This window comes from Montipora capricornis, chromosome 13, assembly GCF_036669925.1.
Source record: "Montipora capricornis isolate CH-2021 chromosome 13, ASM3666992v2, whole genome shotgun sequence".
In the NCBI taxonomy this organism is placed as follows: Eukaryota; Metazoa; Cnidaria; class Anthozoa; order Scleractinia; family Acroporidae; genus Montipora; species Montipora capricornis.
Genome location: NC_090895.1, coordinates 31,614,062 through 31,626,561, shown reverse-complemented (window position 1 = coordinate 31,626,561; position 12,500 = coordinate 31,614,062). Strand labels below are relative to the sequence as shown.

General features: G+C 36.7%; 3 protein-coding genes across 3 annotated transcripts in view; 1 reads left to right on the top strand and 2 right to left on the bottom strand.

Moving 5' to 3' along the window:
- LOC138028319 (E3 ubiquitin-protein ligase RNF13-like) overlaps positions 1–7,276 on the top strand; it is an 18,820-nt gene extending 11,544 nt beyond the window's left edge. Inside the window, exons 7-11 of the mRNA XM_068875801.1 lie at positions 430–473; positions 912–1,026; positions 1,192–1,285; positions 2,865–2,948; positions 4,762–7,276. Of these exons, the coding sequence (XP_068731902.1) occupies positions 430–473; positions 912–1,026; positions 1,192–1,285; positions 2,865–2,948; positions 4,762–4,982 (558 nt within the window). The 3' untranslated portion in view covers positions 4,983–7,276. The remainder of the gene's footprint in view (positions 1–429; positions 474–911; positions 1,027–1,191; positions 1,286–2,864; positions 2,949–4,761) is intronic.
- A 1,835-nt stretch (positions 7,277–9,111) lies between these two features.
- LOC138028317 (profilin-2-like) lies at positions 9,112–9,961 on the bottom strand. Its single transcript, XM_068875800.1, has 2 exons — positions 9,726–9,961; positions 9,112–9,622 (listed from the first exon to the last, which is right to left on the bottom strand). Exons 1-2 carry the CDS (start codon positions 9,834–9,836, stop codon positions 9,350–9,352), a joined length of 384 nt encoding a protein of 127 aa, XP_068731901.1. The 5' UTR covers positions 9,837–9,961; the 3' UTR covers positions 9,112–9,349.
- Positions 9,962–11,365: 1,404 nt separating this feature from the next.
- LOC138028316 (general transcription factor IIF subunit 2-like) overlaps positions 11,366–12,500 on the bottom strand; it is a 12,427-nt gene continuing 11,292 nt past the window's right edge. The window contains exons 8-9 of the mRNA XM_068875799.1: positions 11,605–11,748; positions 11,366–11,513 (exon numbers count right to left, since the gene is read on the bottom strand). Of these exons, the coding sequence (XP_068731900.1) occupies positions 11,379–11,513; positions 11,605–11,748 (279 nt within the window). The 3' untranslated portion in view covers positions 11,366–11,378. The remainder of the gene's footprint in view (positions 11,514–11,604; positions 11,749–12,500) is intronic.

The window sequence follows — 12,500 nt, the reverse complement described above, 5'->3', positions numbered from 1 at the left end:
GCAAGGCACTTGCAATCGGTCTTACAACAGAAAATACTTTCATTATCAAATCCGGTACTTTGAAAAGCTATTTAAACCCTGCTGTAACAAAGTTGCTATGTGGACTCATAAGACCATTTTGTACAGTACAAAGTTGGGATATGACCCATTTTAATATCATTACTATAGATAATTATGCCCTAAGTCTGCTACTTGTAAAGTTCACACGCCCATCCTCAGAACAGAAAGGGTTTAGGACTCTGTCACAAAGAGACTGTGACACAAATGTTTACTTATGTTTGGGAATGCTGTTCGGGATGGCCGTCTAATTGAAACACTTCTCTTGTCAAGTTGTCTGTTCGACTATACAATGGCAAATAAATGATCTGTCTGTCTTTCTGTATCTGTGCATCCATTTATCTATGTCAAATTACTTTTGTTTTCTGTTAGGATACTGGTATTCGGTTGGAAGATAATACTTTTGAAAAGAATCCGTAAGTCTCTAAATCTGCTTATGTTCTTGAATTAAGGCGACTGTGGTGCTGCGTCGGTGCGGAAGTAGTACACAGAAATTTAATTTTATCAACGGAGTTGATAATGTAAATTGACCACCTTACAGGGATTTTAAAACCTGACATTTCGAGCGTTAGCCCTTCGTCAGAGCAAAGGGCTACTGATCGAAACGTCAGCTTTTAGAATCCCTGTACAGTGGTCAATTTACATTATCGACTCCGTTGATAAAACAAGTTTTTATTTTCTTGAATTCTTGTGGAGAACCTCCTTCTAGGTGTGTGCATGTGATTAGTTAAATTAAAATAATAATCATTGCTTTTAAGGGTACTATCATTTGTTCATTAAGTTAGACAAGTGAAAAGCTCTTTATAGTTTTGTGGTTAAGAATAACAAGTAAATCTGGTTTTGTTTTCGTACAGAAAATCAAGGATTATCATCACAGCTCTGTCATATCGGCCATTTGATTTTCAATTCTACATGATTCCATTTGCCATCATTGTTGGAATCTGTTTTGTCTTAATGGCTATGTTTATGGTAAATATTTCATACCATTCAGTGTTCTGAATTAGTGTTTTAACATTTTGATCTGAGCCTTGGGAGGGGGATGCAACATTCTTTAAAGTCCAACACATTATTCTGCTTCTTCATGGTGCTTTTAGTTTTACAAGTTTGTTTAAATTTGGTTTTTGAAAATCATAGATAAGTCGATACTATCGACATTACCTGGAACAGCGACGCAACAGGCTCTCTCCAACGAATCTGAGGAAGATTCCCACCAAAAAGTTTAAAAAAGGTCAGTGAGATAAAAATAAAGCAGTGTATTATGCATTGTAATCATTATTGTTATCACTATTTTGCATGATCACTAATGACCTCAGTGTTGCATCCAGGTTTTACTGGGTAGGGGTCCCCTTTGCCAAATATTTGGGGGTCCTATCATGAATATTGATATTGATCACCAAGTTTGTTGTTTCGCATGTGGAAAGCGGATTGTTTTTCTTTGCGTCGATGCAAGTGGAGCAAAACATTTTCCCCTCTTTGAACTCCAGCCATTTGAAATTGCTGAGCCACTGGCGACAAAATGACTTGCAGACTTGACGTTAGGCACTGATTGGGAACTTAGCTCATTGGCTTCTTCAGGATTTGAAATTTACATGAATATATTTTACTTCTAAGTTATACTGCTAAAAAAAAGCAGCAATTTTGTAACAATCTTAATGAAGAGGACAAGACTTTTAAATTTGAAAAAAGACATGTTTCGGCAACTCCTGTGCCATCATCAGTTTGTGGATGGAATAACAATGATGTACAATATATAGCGGAAAATTAGAATAACTATGGTGTGATACAACAACTGATTACAAAGAGAGATTAAGATGTAAATGAAACAATTGTTTGTTAATCTCTCTTTGTAATCAGTTGTTGTATCACACCATTGTAAAAACATTGTACATCATTGTTATTCCATCCACAAACTGATGATGGCACAGGAGTTGCCGAAACATGTCTTTTTTCAAATTTAAAAGTCTTGTTCTCTTCATGAAGTAAGTATACTGACGCTAAACTTGATTCCATGATTCTCTTTTTGTTATGCCAATTCCAGATGGATCAATCAACGTTAAGTATGTGAAAAATAGGGCCATTGTTAATATAACTATAGTGAGTGCGTGGTTGCACTTTCAATTTACGAATTTGCATATATTTCAAGCCTGAAGTTTGTGCGTCCACAAAAACCCCTTCTCAGCATTTTAGGACGTCCAAATGCAAAATATTGCATCCCAGGACGCAATGACGCGCTTTGGATGCAACACTGTGACCTACTGTATATAGTCAGTCTTGTCATTTAGTGTTCAGCAGTAATGTTCCTGTTCCATTGTCTTGTAATCATCACCTTGCAATGGCATGAATTTGTTTGTTGACAAAAATTCTTTTGTATTTTTGTGGATAAATGTGTGTGTGTGCGCACTCTTTCGTCTTTTTAATAATATATTGTATTACGTCCCAGTGCTATCTTAAACTTAATTTCCTAGTCTAATTTGAGGAAGCCCATAGCTCCATAAGCTCGTATAGTTTCTTTATGGGCTTCCTCGCCTTTTTTACAAGTTTTTGTAGTTTCTTTAATAAATTGGATACAATATATGTAATCATGGCAAATAAAAACCTTGAAACCTTGAAACATATTTTAGTGTTTTGAAGTTTGACTAAAATAGTGTGCGTGACACTGCCCCCTTGACCCATTCACACCAAAGTGTCCCCAATTTACGAGTAAAATAATATTGTCTGGCATTAGACAGAGAAAAATCTACATGTATAAGTATGATTCTTAGAAGGGAAAGGGTTATATTATGGAGTACACTGTACTTTTTTTGCAGGTGATGACTACTATGATGTATGTGCCATATGTCTGGAGGAGTATAGAGATGGGGAAAGACTACGTATCCTTCCTTGTGAGCATGGTAGGTTGAACTAGTATGTGCTAGGGTGAGGGGCACTAGCTCACTTTTTACCTTGCTTTCATCAAAAGCATAAAGCTACTGATAGAACTGGTACTCTCCCTTAGATGGAATGCCTGGCCATTGAAGGGTTACTCCCAGCAATACAATTCCCTTACCCACTTAATTATTTACCTGTTCTCCATTGTTCAAAATGTGAATAGTGCTATCCATTGGATATGAATCATTATAACCCTCGCATTAATTTTAATGCGATTTTATTGGGTATTTTACATCACATGTTGTAAAATCAGAGGACAGTTATCATGTAATAACCCTGGTCTGCGTCAATATTTGTCCTGCAATCATTTCTGTTGAAAGGAAACAAAGCTAGCAGAAAACAGGCAGCGCAAGAGTTTCAATAATAATTTATTGTTCACGAAGAAAAACAAAACTTGTTTTGTAAAGTCTAGTGATAGTGGCATTAAGAATCTAGTCACGAATGCTCTCCCAAAAAATACAAAAAAAGTCAACAAAATATGTTGTCCATGACTTTGAAGGTGAGGAAAGTTATTTACCAGTAGACTTTAATTAAGATTACGGTACATGTAATTTTATACAAACTGCATAGGACCAAATACACAATACACTGTGTTTGCTAACTTAAAATAAATCAACCATTGTCGTTCAACTTTAGCAAATGTCCACCTTTAGCCTTCAATGTTAATCGTTCAAGTGCTCTAGACGTTCCACATGCTGTATGTGTTTCAGGGTTATAATTTCTTTGTCAACCATTGAAGTGCCAATTAAATTGATTTGAATTTTTTCCAAAAAACAAATACACTTTTTTTCTATTCAAGTTTTGAACAGTGCATCAGAAAAATAAGAATCAGTAAGCTAAAAATTGCCACGTTTTTGAGTTTTTTATCTAAGGGGAATTGCTAGGGTTTTTCACATGGCAGTTTGTCAAGTGTTGCTTCAACCACAGTGGGAATAAATTTAATTAAACCAATCAAATGTACTTGCTTACGTGAATAGCATGCATTTGCCATCAGATCGTGATATGAAAATTAATGGCAGGTTTATAAAGTATATAACCTTTTTCTGGCTTGCTGACCAGTATGTCGGCTGATAATATCCTTAGCTGAGAGGTTGTCCTGAAAATTTCACATTTGCCCTTAAGGCTTCGCTTCTCAACCAAGTTTTTTTTTTCCTCTCAGCGGCAGACATTATCAGTCAACATACCAGCTGCCTGAAGGGGTTTATTGAACTTGAACTTGTTTTATTAGAATGACTGAGGTCAGAACTTGATTGGAATTGTCCTTATCAGTTTAAACTGTTATAAAACCCTTAGGTTAGGGCCACAAGAGAAACACAACATGGTGAAACTTGTACTCCGACAAGATTAAAATCTTGAATTACAGAGTGTTAATTCAACAAGCAAAGGCTTGATGGACATACTTCAGTATCTCCATCAAGCCTGTTGCTTCAGGTCCTGGTTTAGTGAAGGTTTAGACATTAGACTTGATTCAAATTGATACCACATGACTTCATCTATTATCAAAAGTCCTGTGGATCACATTTTTTACCCTACAGGTGTGTTGTACATGTATCAAATGAAAGTTAGAAGGATCAGATTTCATATAAATTATTCTGAAAAAATCATTCCATGAGCAAACATACTCTTAGTTCTCAAGGGGTATACCAAGCCATTGAATGTACTGAAATTGTTGATCATTTGACTTGTCCACACCAGCAACTCTCCTTCAAAGTGTTGTAGTGGACCATTGCAGGCAAAAAACAATGTCATGAACTCATAGCTTGTCTTTATTTGAAGCCTACCACTGCAAGTGTGTGGACCCATGGCTGACAGAAGGAAAGCGTACCTGTCCAGTGTGCAAGCGACCTGTATTAAATGAAAGAAGACCTCGAAATAGAGCCTGTGATACTGATGTGGAAGCAGCACACTCAGGAGAAACAAATAATCAAGCTGATGAAACCACCCCTCTTATCTCGTCCACTTCTCCCAGTGCAGGCTCAAACTCTTTGACTGTTTAACAGACTCTACTTACAACTGTCACTATAAGGAAATTTCTAGCATCAAATTAATCGTTTCATTGATATGAACAGGTCGCTATAACAGACCCCTTGTTCCAGGCAGTGCCCACAATACTACTATTTATTTTGACTTCATGTTCCAACTGGGTGCTCCCAGCAACAGTTGTTAGTGGTGTGACAATAAAATGATGCAGTAAAGGGGATGATGCCTTTGCTCCTAATCCACGTTTAAAGAAACAACCTCACACTATGTGTCAGAAAGCTCAGGTATTAAGGTTTCATTCATAGGTCAGGTTTTTTTGCAGAAATATAAACATTATGACTTAGAGTATCGTTTTGTAAAAGATTTAAGTTCATCCAATTATTTTTAAAAAAGCCCCAAAAACCACATTGAGAGGGTTGCAGGAATAATTATTGTGACTTGAACATGAAAAACTTTACTTGCCTTTTTCTCAGCTTTAGAATATTGCCTAAGAGTCGCCCTTTTACGGAGCTACAACTCAAACAGTATTTGTCGGATTCAGCTCAAATGTTCAGGTCTATTTTAACACATTCCTATGTACAAAACAGTCTGAGCGCTTTTCAATTTTTTGACGTGTCTTGATTTTATACCATGTTAGTCTAAATTCCCAGTCAAGATAAAAAATGAAAAGTCACTGACAATGTTTGGTTGAAAATATCCCAAATTGATTGCTTCAAAAAAAGTCAGAAAAACTTAAAATCCATTGTATCTTAAACCTCTAGAACAGGACCACCTGTGTTTGGTTTGAGAACCTGACATAGAAAAAATAACGTTCAAACATAAGTGCTTTTTTTGGATTCAAAACTACATTCAAGGAGTATGACGTTGACATTTATTTCATTCTCATAGCATAAATGCTGGAAAATAAGAATAGTTTAAGAAACTGACACCTTGAACCTATGACGAGACCTTAACCTATATAACAAATTGTATTCTTTATATTATACATTGAGGAGATCACTTAAAGAATATCCTTTCAATTCCCTGTTGAAAAGCCGTAGAGTTCAGGGGATTTTGTATGTCTTTGTTTGACAGGTCAGTGTAAAGTTACTGCAACTTTGATATTAATCGTGTCAATATCAGTGGCTGCTGTATATTAATAGATTGACTAGCTGTGGTCACATCAGTATCTGGTTTTACTTGAATTTTAGCATTTGTTACCTCCACTAGAAGAAATCACTGTTCCATTTCAGTTTAAGTTAGCTACTTTTACAGAAAATCTCTGGTCTTTTATCGTCATTGGCATCCATAAGTTAAATGATTGTGAAAAATAGACCCTTGATGATCAGTTGTTCTAGGTTTACAGACATATTGATATTTTATTCCATCTGATTGATCAGAGATGAAAAAATTGCATTCATGTACATTATTTTTTATGTAGAAATAGGAATAAGAAGTCAGTTTTAATCAGTCTTGCATTTTTTACCTAAAAAATATCTTGCAGTGTTCAAGTTTGAGCAAAGATTTCAATGTTGTTCTTTGCCGAGTTAGAGCTTTGTTAAGCACATTTATCAACAATAACATAACAGTCAAAGAGACAAAAGAAAGTCATCTTTAAAAAGTACACTCAGCCTTGATCGCAACAACTGCTAAGAGTACATTTTATGTTTAGAAATCATCTGAGCAAAGCAAATTCAGCAGGGATATTCAAGGGTCTAATTAAGACAAGAAAAGGTGGAGTTTAACAGAAAACCAATCTTGACTGAGGGTACTGCATCTCTAGTTTTAGCAACCTTTTCTAAGGAGTTTCCCGTCAACAGGAAACCATGTCAAACTTGCATTGTTTGTGCAAAATAACATAAAAAATCTTGCTAGTGTAAATAAAGTTCATGATCTGTATGTACATAGTTTCATTAAACGCTGCCTCATCTAGGACATGAGTGGAACTTTGTTAAGCTGCACTTAGACTCCCTTTTAAGGTGACTCAAACCTGTTTCAACAAAATTGCAGGTGATGACTTATTAGGATTGATTCTGTAATACTGCTTCATGTAACAGCAATGTTAGGGTACCAAATCAAACACCAGTAATTGCTTTTAATTGTGAGGTTGACTATCAATCCTCTCCTTCTTTTAATTTTGTAGTTTGTTACTTTCCAGTAGAAAGAATTGAGGGGCAACAAGTTCGTTTTTGAGATCAAAGCATTTTAAGACAAAATATAGGGTGATTTTGTATGGTTATTTTGTTTCTATGGTGATCTATAACGTCACATCAATGAGTGTCTCTTCAAAGTGCCTATGAAATAAAAAATAAAAGTTTTTGAAGGAAAAAAATGTGGAGTTTTCATTTTTGAGATATCTCCTATCATTCTGGAGGTAACTTAACCTATTGACCCCTAGGAGTGATAGATATTACTCTAACACCAGACAATTTTACTCTTCAACTGGGGTCATCCTGGAGTGTTTGAGGTGTCGATGGGTTGCGTTTTTGTTTAAAAACTGATGACGTCATCAGTGGTTTCAGAGGAAAACAAATCACAAAATATAGAATATCCTCAAATATTAAAGCAGTTCTCTTCAAACTTAGGATTGATCAGTCATTGCATAAAGTGACAGCAATTGTGCAGTTGCCATGGCAGCAGCTTGCTTCCAGATCACTTTTGTGCTAAACAGATGCCCTCATTTTTTTGTCTCAACCAAACAGCACTCACTGTCAATAAGTTGATTAGGAGATCTATGGCAACACAGGCTCTAGGTGTGTTTTGAGCAGGACTATCTTTCCTGCCTGATTTCTGAGGAATTCACAACCAAATGAGACTGGAGCCAAAAGTGTTGCTATGGTTCTGCTATAATCTGCACCGTCTTGCACCTTTCTTAATTAAGGGTTATTACCCATGCCAAGGTTGATAAAATTAATATTGCTGTTACATTTTCAGAGATAACATCAACACATAAATTCAAATATCTCTGAAAGGTAAAAAGGTACTTCAAAATGGAAAAGGGCATTCTTTTTCAAAAACCCTTTCAGATAGGTATTAATTGTTTTTACCAGAAACCCGTAAGGGTTGAAACGTGTAACAGCCCCTTGTGTGCTGGGAAACAAGCTTCTGAATATTCAATTTGCTAAGTACCATATTTGGAACAACAAGAGCGAAGGGTTTCCAAATATGGTATTAGCACTGAAACGTTCAACCAATCCGTTTGCACTGAATATTCGGAAGCTGTGAACGTGCATTACACGTTTCAACCCTTATGGGTTTCTGTTTTTACTTCATAGGCACTTTTTAAAATAATATTAGTTAATAGAGTTTCATATAGTATTTTGACATTGCTGTTATGTGAAACAGTTTGATGTAGTCCTTTTAAAAACAGTTTCAACTGTTGAAAGTGGTTTGAGTTTAAAAAAGGTGTCAATAAAATAACTTGAGTTGATTGATCTTGAAAATTACAAAGTGAAAGTCCAGGCCTGGGTTTCTTGAAGCAAGGTTAGTGCTAACCAGCATTAAATTAAAATGGAAACCTAGAGGTTTCGATACCTCTTAACCAACGGTTAGCGCTAACCAAGCTTCAAGCAACTGGCTCTAGGAGTGCAGAAGAAAGGAATGGACCCTAACCCTAACCCTTCATTGACCCCTGAGAGTGACACTTACTCTGCCAAATGCCAGACGATTTTACTCATCAATGGGTGACGTCCTAGGGCATGAGGTGTGAATGAATACCCAGCCACTGCAGTGGGTTGAGTAAAGGTCTAGGGTTTTCCTTTGTTGAGGATAGGCCGACACTTGGCGTCATGTAAACTAGATGTGGAAAGTGTAAGGCACAAGGGAGACCCACATTCTCCTTTCATGTTAACCACCCAACTGTTGCAAAACCCCCCTCTTGTAGGCTTCCTCAATTAACCACAATTTGGTTTTAGGGTTAATAGGTTAATACTGATTTTATAAACCACAACCCCAGTTCGACAAGTGAACTAAGTGGGAAATTTATATCCTCCTTCTTCACGCAAGTAATCTTCCTCCTTTCATGTGAACAGAGATTCATTGAAATACACACTTAACCAAAGGTAGGAGTGACCTAAATAACAAGGAATCTAAGTTTTTAGTACACGTTTCTTTCAGTAAGGAAATGTATGCAGTTTCTTCACCTAAATTTATGGCCAGGGACATCACAAAGTTCTAAAGCTTTTATTCCTTTCAAACAAAGCATCTGACCTCACAGTAAAATATCTCACAAATGCAAATCACTTCTCCGTTAAACTTCCAGTGTAACTAGATAAGGAAGTCTCAAACCAAAAGACGTTTTCCAAAACATTTGGGGAAATAGTATACTCCACCAAATTTAAAATATTATCCAGGGACAAGATAATCGAGTTTTTTACATTTTAAAATGTGAAAACGTTACGTAGAACTAAAATCCTGACCCGACAAGATAATCTGCTAGGGTTTCAACAACTTGGTTGCAATTTCCAGCTCCGCCAGCACCTTCTTCGTAACCTCCCAAAATAAGGGCCTTGTTTGTCAGAATGGCGCAAAAACCACCTTTATCTTTCAATTTCAAGTACGCTGCTTTCTTCTCTGTGTCGTTCCGTAGCATCATGTATTTGACTCCTGCAATGGTCTTGCCAGCAACACTTCCATCTTTTAAGCTCTTTATGAGATCCATAGCTTCTGCACCAGCAACCTATTACAAAATTATGTTTGCATCATGACAAATCCTGACTAAAAAATAAAAACGCTGACGTTCATTGACCGATAATCAACGAAAACTCGAAAACATCACTTACTGTGAAACCAGGACTTGTAGCCCACTGTGAACCATCAAGTCCAAATATAGCTGCTTTCTGAACTTTTCCTGTACCTACTAGGTTGGAATCCACATACGTTTGCCAAGACATAATCTGTTACGCAAATAATAGCTTTCTTATTTTACTTCAAAGACTTAAATTCCTCCTAATTTTTCTGCAGGTGATACCTCAAGAGAAAGCAGATAGTGCAGGCGGCAACGCGTGCTCTCTATGAGGCTGACGTCACATGGCTGATGACGTCTAAGATTTAGCCTCATAATCATGTTATGCAACTGGAGGCGCGTTCGATTCCGGAATAAGAATAGGCGGAGCGATGATTAAAACAGTATGTTTGGCACGTTTCGAAGCCGCAAGGATGATAAAAATATGTTTAAAATAGCATTTTAGCATGTGTTTGACAATTTTAATGTGAATCTTCGCAAAAACGAAGGATTTCTAACTTATATTCCATGTATTCCTATTCCGGAATACGGTCAATCAAACGCACCCCCGGAAGAGTCTAGCAACGAGGCTGTAGCAACGATGGTTCAAGGCCACGTGAAAATTTGCATATCATTTACGCCTCCTTACTCGTTTGCTACCCAAAGAACCAACCCCAGGAGGTTACTTTTCCTTGACAATCCAAGTGTAAAGGGTATTTCGAATACCATGCCTATGAGGGTCTCTATGGGAGGTGCCAATTACCATAATTACCTATCCACCATATCGTTAAGCTTAAGTACATCAGAGACAAACCAAATGGAGCTGTAGTTCTGACCTTTATTAATAAAAGCTGTTTTAGTTGCAGATGGATCTTTGGTTGAGCTAAATTGCTTGTCTACTGAAGATTCTTTAACTAATCATTTGGATCCTATTCTTTCCATGTGTCACCAGCAAGAATTAATCCCGGGGGGGGGGGGGGGGGGGAAGCACTTTAGGAATTTCTGCGTGGGGATGTTCCACTGGGACCCTGGAACCCTTAGCCTATACCACAGCTAGTTCAGCTGAATTTTGCCACTCTATACTAGAGTAAACTCCCACCGATTTCCGTCTAAATTACCATTCTTGACAGTTAATAATATCCAGAGGTGTTTCATGATAGCCATTTATTGACACTGGTGAGGCTGAGTTATGTAAACTTAAACTTTGCCGATTTGATTTCTTTATATTCTTGAGTGGGAATTTCCGGTTTCCTTAGTCTTGAAATCTTGAACTGACTGGTCAGTTTCATGAAAAATAATACCCTATTCTAGAACGAAAGGCTATGAAAGGCTATGATTTATATACTCTAGGAAAAACTGCTTGAAAACCATACCCTTCACAGTGGCACATACCTATATAGTCCATATATGGCAGTACCCCCCCCCCCCCCCCCTGGGGAATTAATTAGCACATAATGAGAAAAAAACCTCTCAGAGCAAGGCAAGTCCTACAACCACGAAGCCATCCCTGCTCGCTTACACAACAGTAATATTGTTCCAATGTTCTATATCTATGTGTTAATCGAGACATGGTGGCCTTGTCGGTATGCTTAAAATTAAAAATAATTTTAGCAGTAAAACGAGGTTAGTATGGCTAAGCGTAAAGCTTCCATTTTTGTATCCAGTCTGAAATTTTCCCTTTCATCCTAGTTGGTCCTGCAACAATCACTCGCTAGCTTGCTGTCTCTCCTCCTTCACCACTCTTACTGCTGTAATGTCTGTACTCTGGTTTTAGTTCCCACATATTCTTGTGAGGGTTCTTTGTGTTGTAGTGTCCAATTTCCTTTAATATAGCTTTCAGATATATCTAAAAAATAAATAAAACATACGGCAAACAAGAGAATGTCATAAGCAAAAAGACATGCTTTCTAATTCCAGAAACAATAGCCAATTCTCACCACTGGTTGTTTTGTAATACTAATAAGGTCTTTCAAACTGTAGTACTGATGCCTTTCAAATGCACTGAAAAGCAGAGCTTTTACAACATCCTCATCCTCACGAGCTCTCTTTCCTTCCTCTTTCTTTTTCTTCTCATGTTCGATCTGTAAACAACGATAAGATTTAAGTGTCTTACACTAAAAATGTAACAATTGAATAACAATATTGAGCCACAAAATTCACCAATATTGATTCCATTTCTGGTGCAAGGTACAACAGTTATTTACTATGTTATTCAAAGACAATGAAAATGTTGGCCAGTCTAAGGGTGCGTTTGATTGAATGTATTCCGGAAGTTAGAAATCCTTCGTTTTTCCAGAGATTCACATTAAAATTGTCAAATATCTGCTAAAATGCTATTGCAAACATATTTTTATTATCTTTGCTGCTTCGAAATGCGTCAAACATATCGTTTTAATCATCACTCCACGTATTCTTATTCCGGAATAGGGTCAATTGAACGCGCCCTAAGTACTGCTATGATAAAGAAAAGATAATGACAACAGTGGCAATAATAATATTATTCCTATGGTAAAAGATCAATTAAAGTGTCTTTTAAAATGCATTAATAATTCATAAGTATATTGACCTATCAAATGGTCGATAATACACCATGTGCAGTGACTTTATATCAATTAACCTCCTCCTTATTAGTATGTGGTGATTTATCAGCTGATAAAACACTCATTATAATGCAGTGTTTTATCAGATATAAAGACAGTGCACATGACTTATGAATATTTATTAATGCAGCTGTTACAAATTTCTGGGCAGATCCTTTTATCCATCCTCCTTCCAACCTTCTTCAACAAATTTTGTCAACCAAAAAATTCAACGACTCTGCTGTCATGTTAAC

Coding starts and splice junctions, on each gene's coding strand:
- LOC138028317 (XM_068875800.1), bottom strand. CDS start 9,836: ATGTCTTGGCAAACGTATGTGGATTCCAACCTAGTAGGTACAGGAAAA. Junction 9,623..9,725: donor CTACAAGTCCTGGTTTCACA/GTAAGTGATGTT, acceptor ATTTTGTAATAG/GTTGCTGGTGCAGAAGCTAT.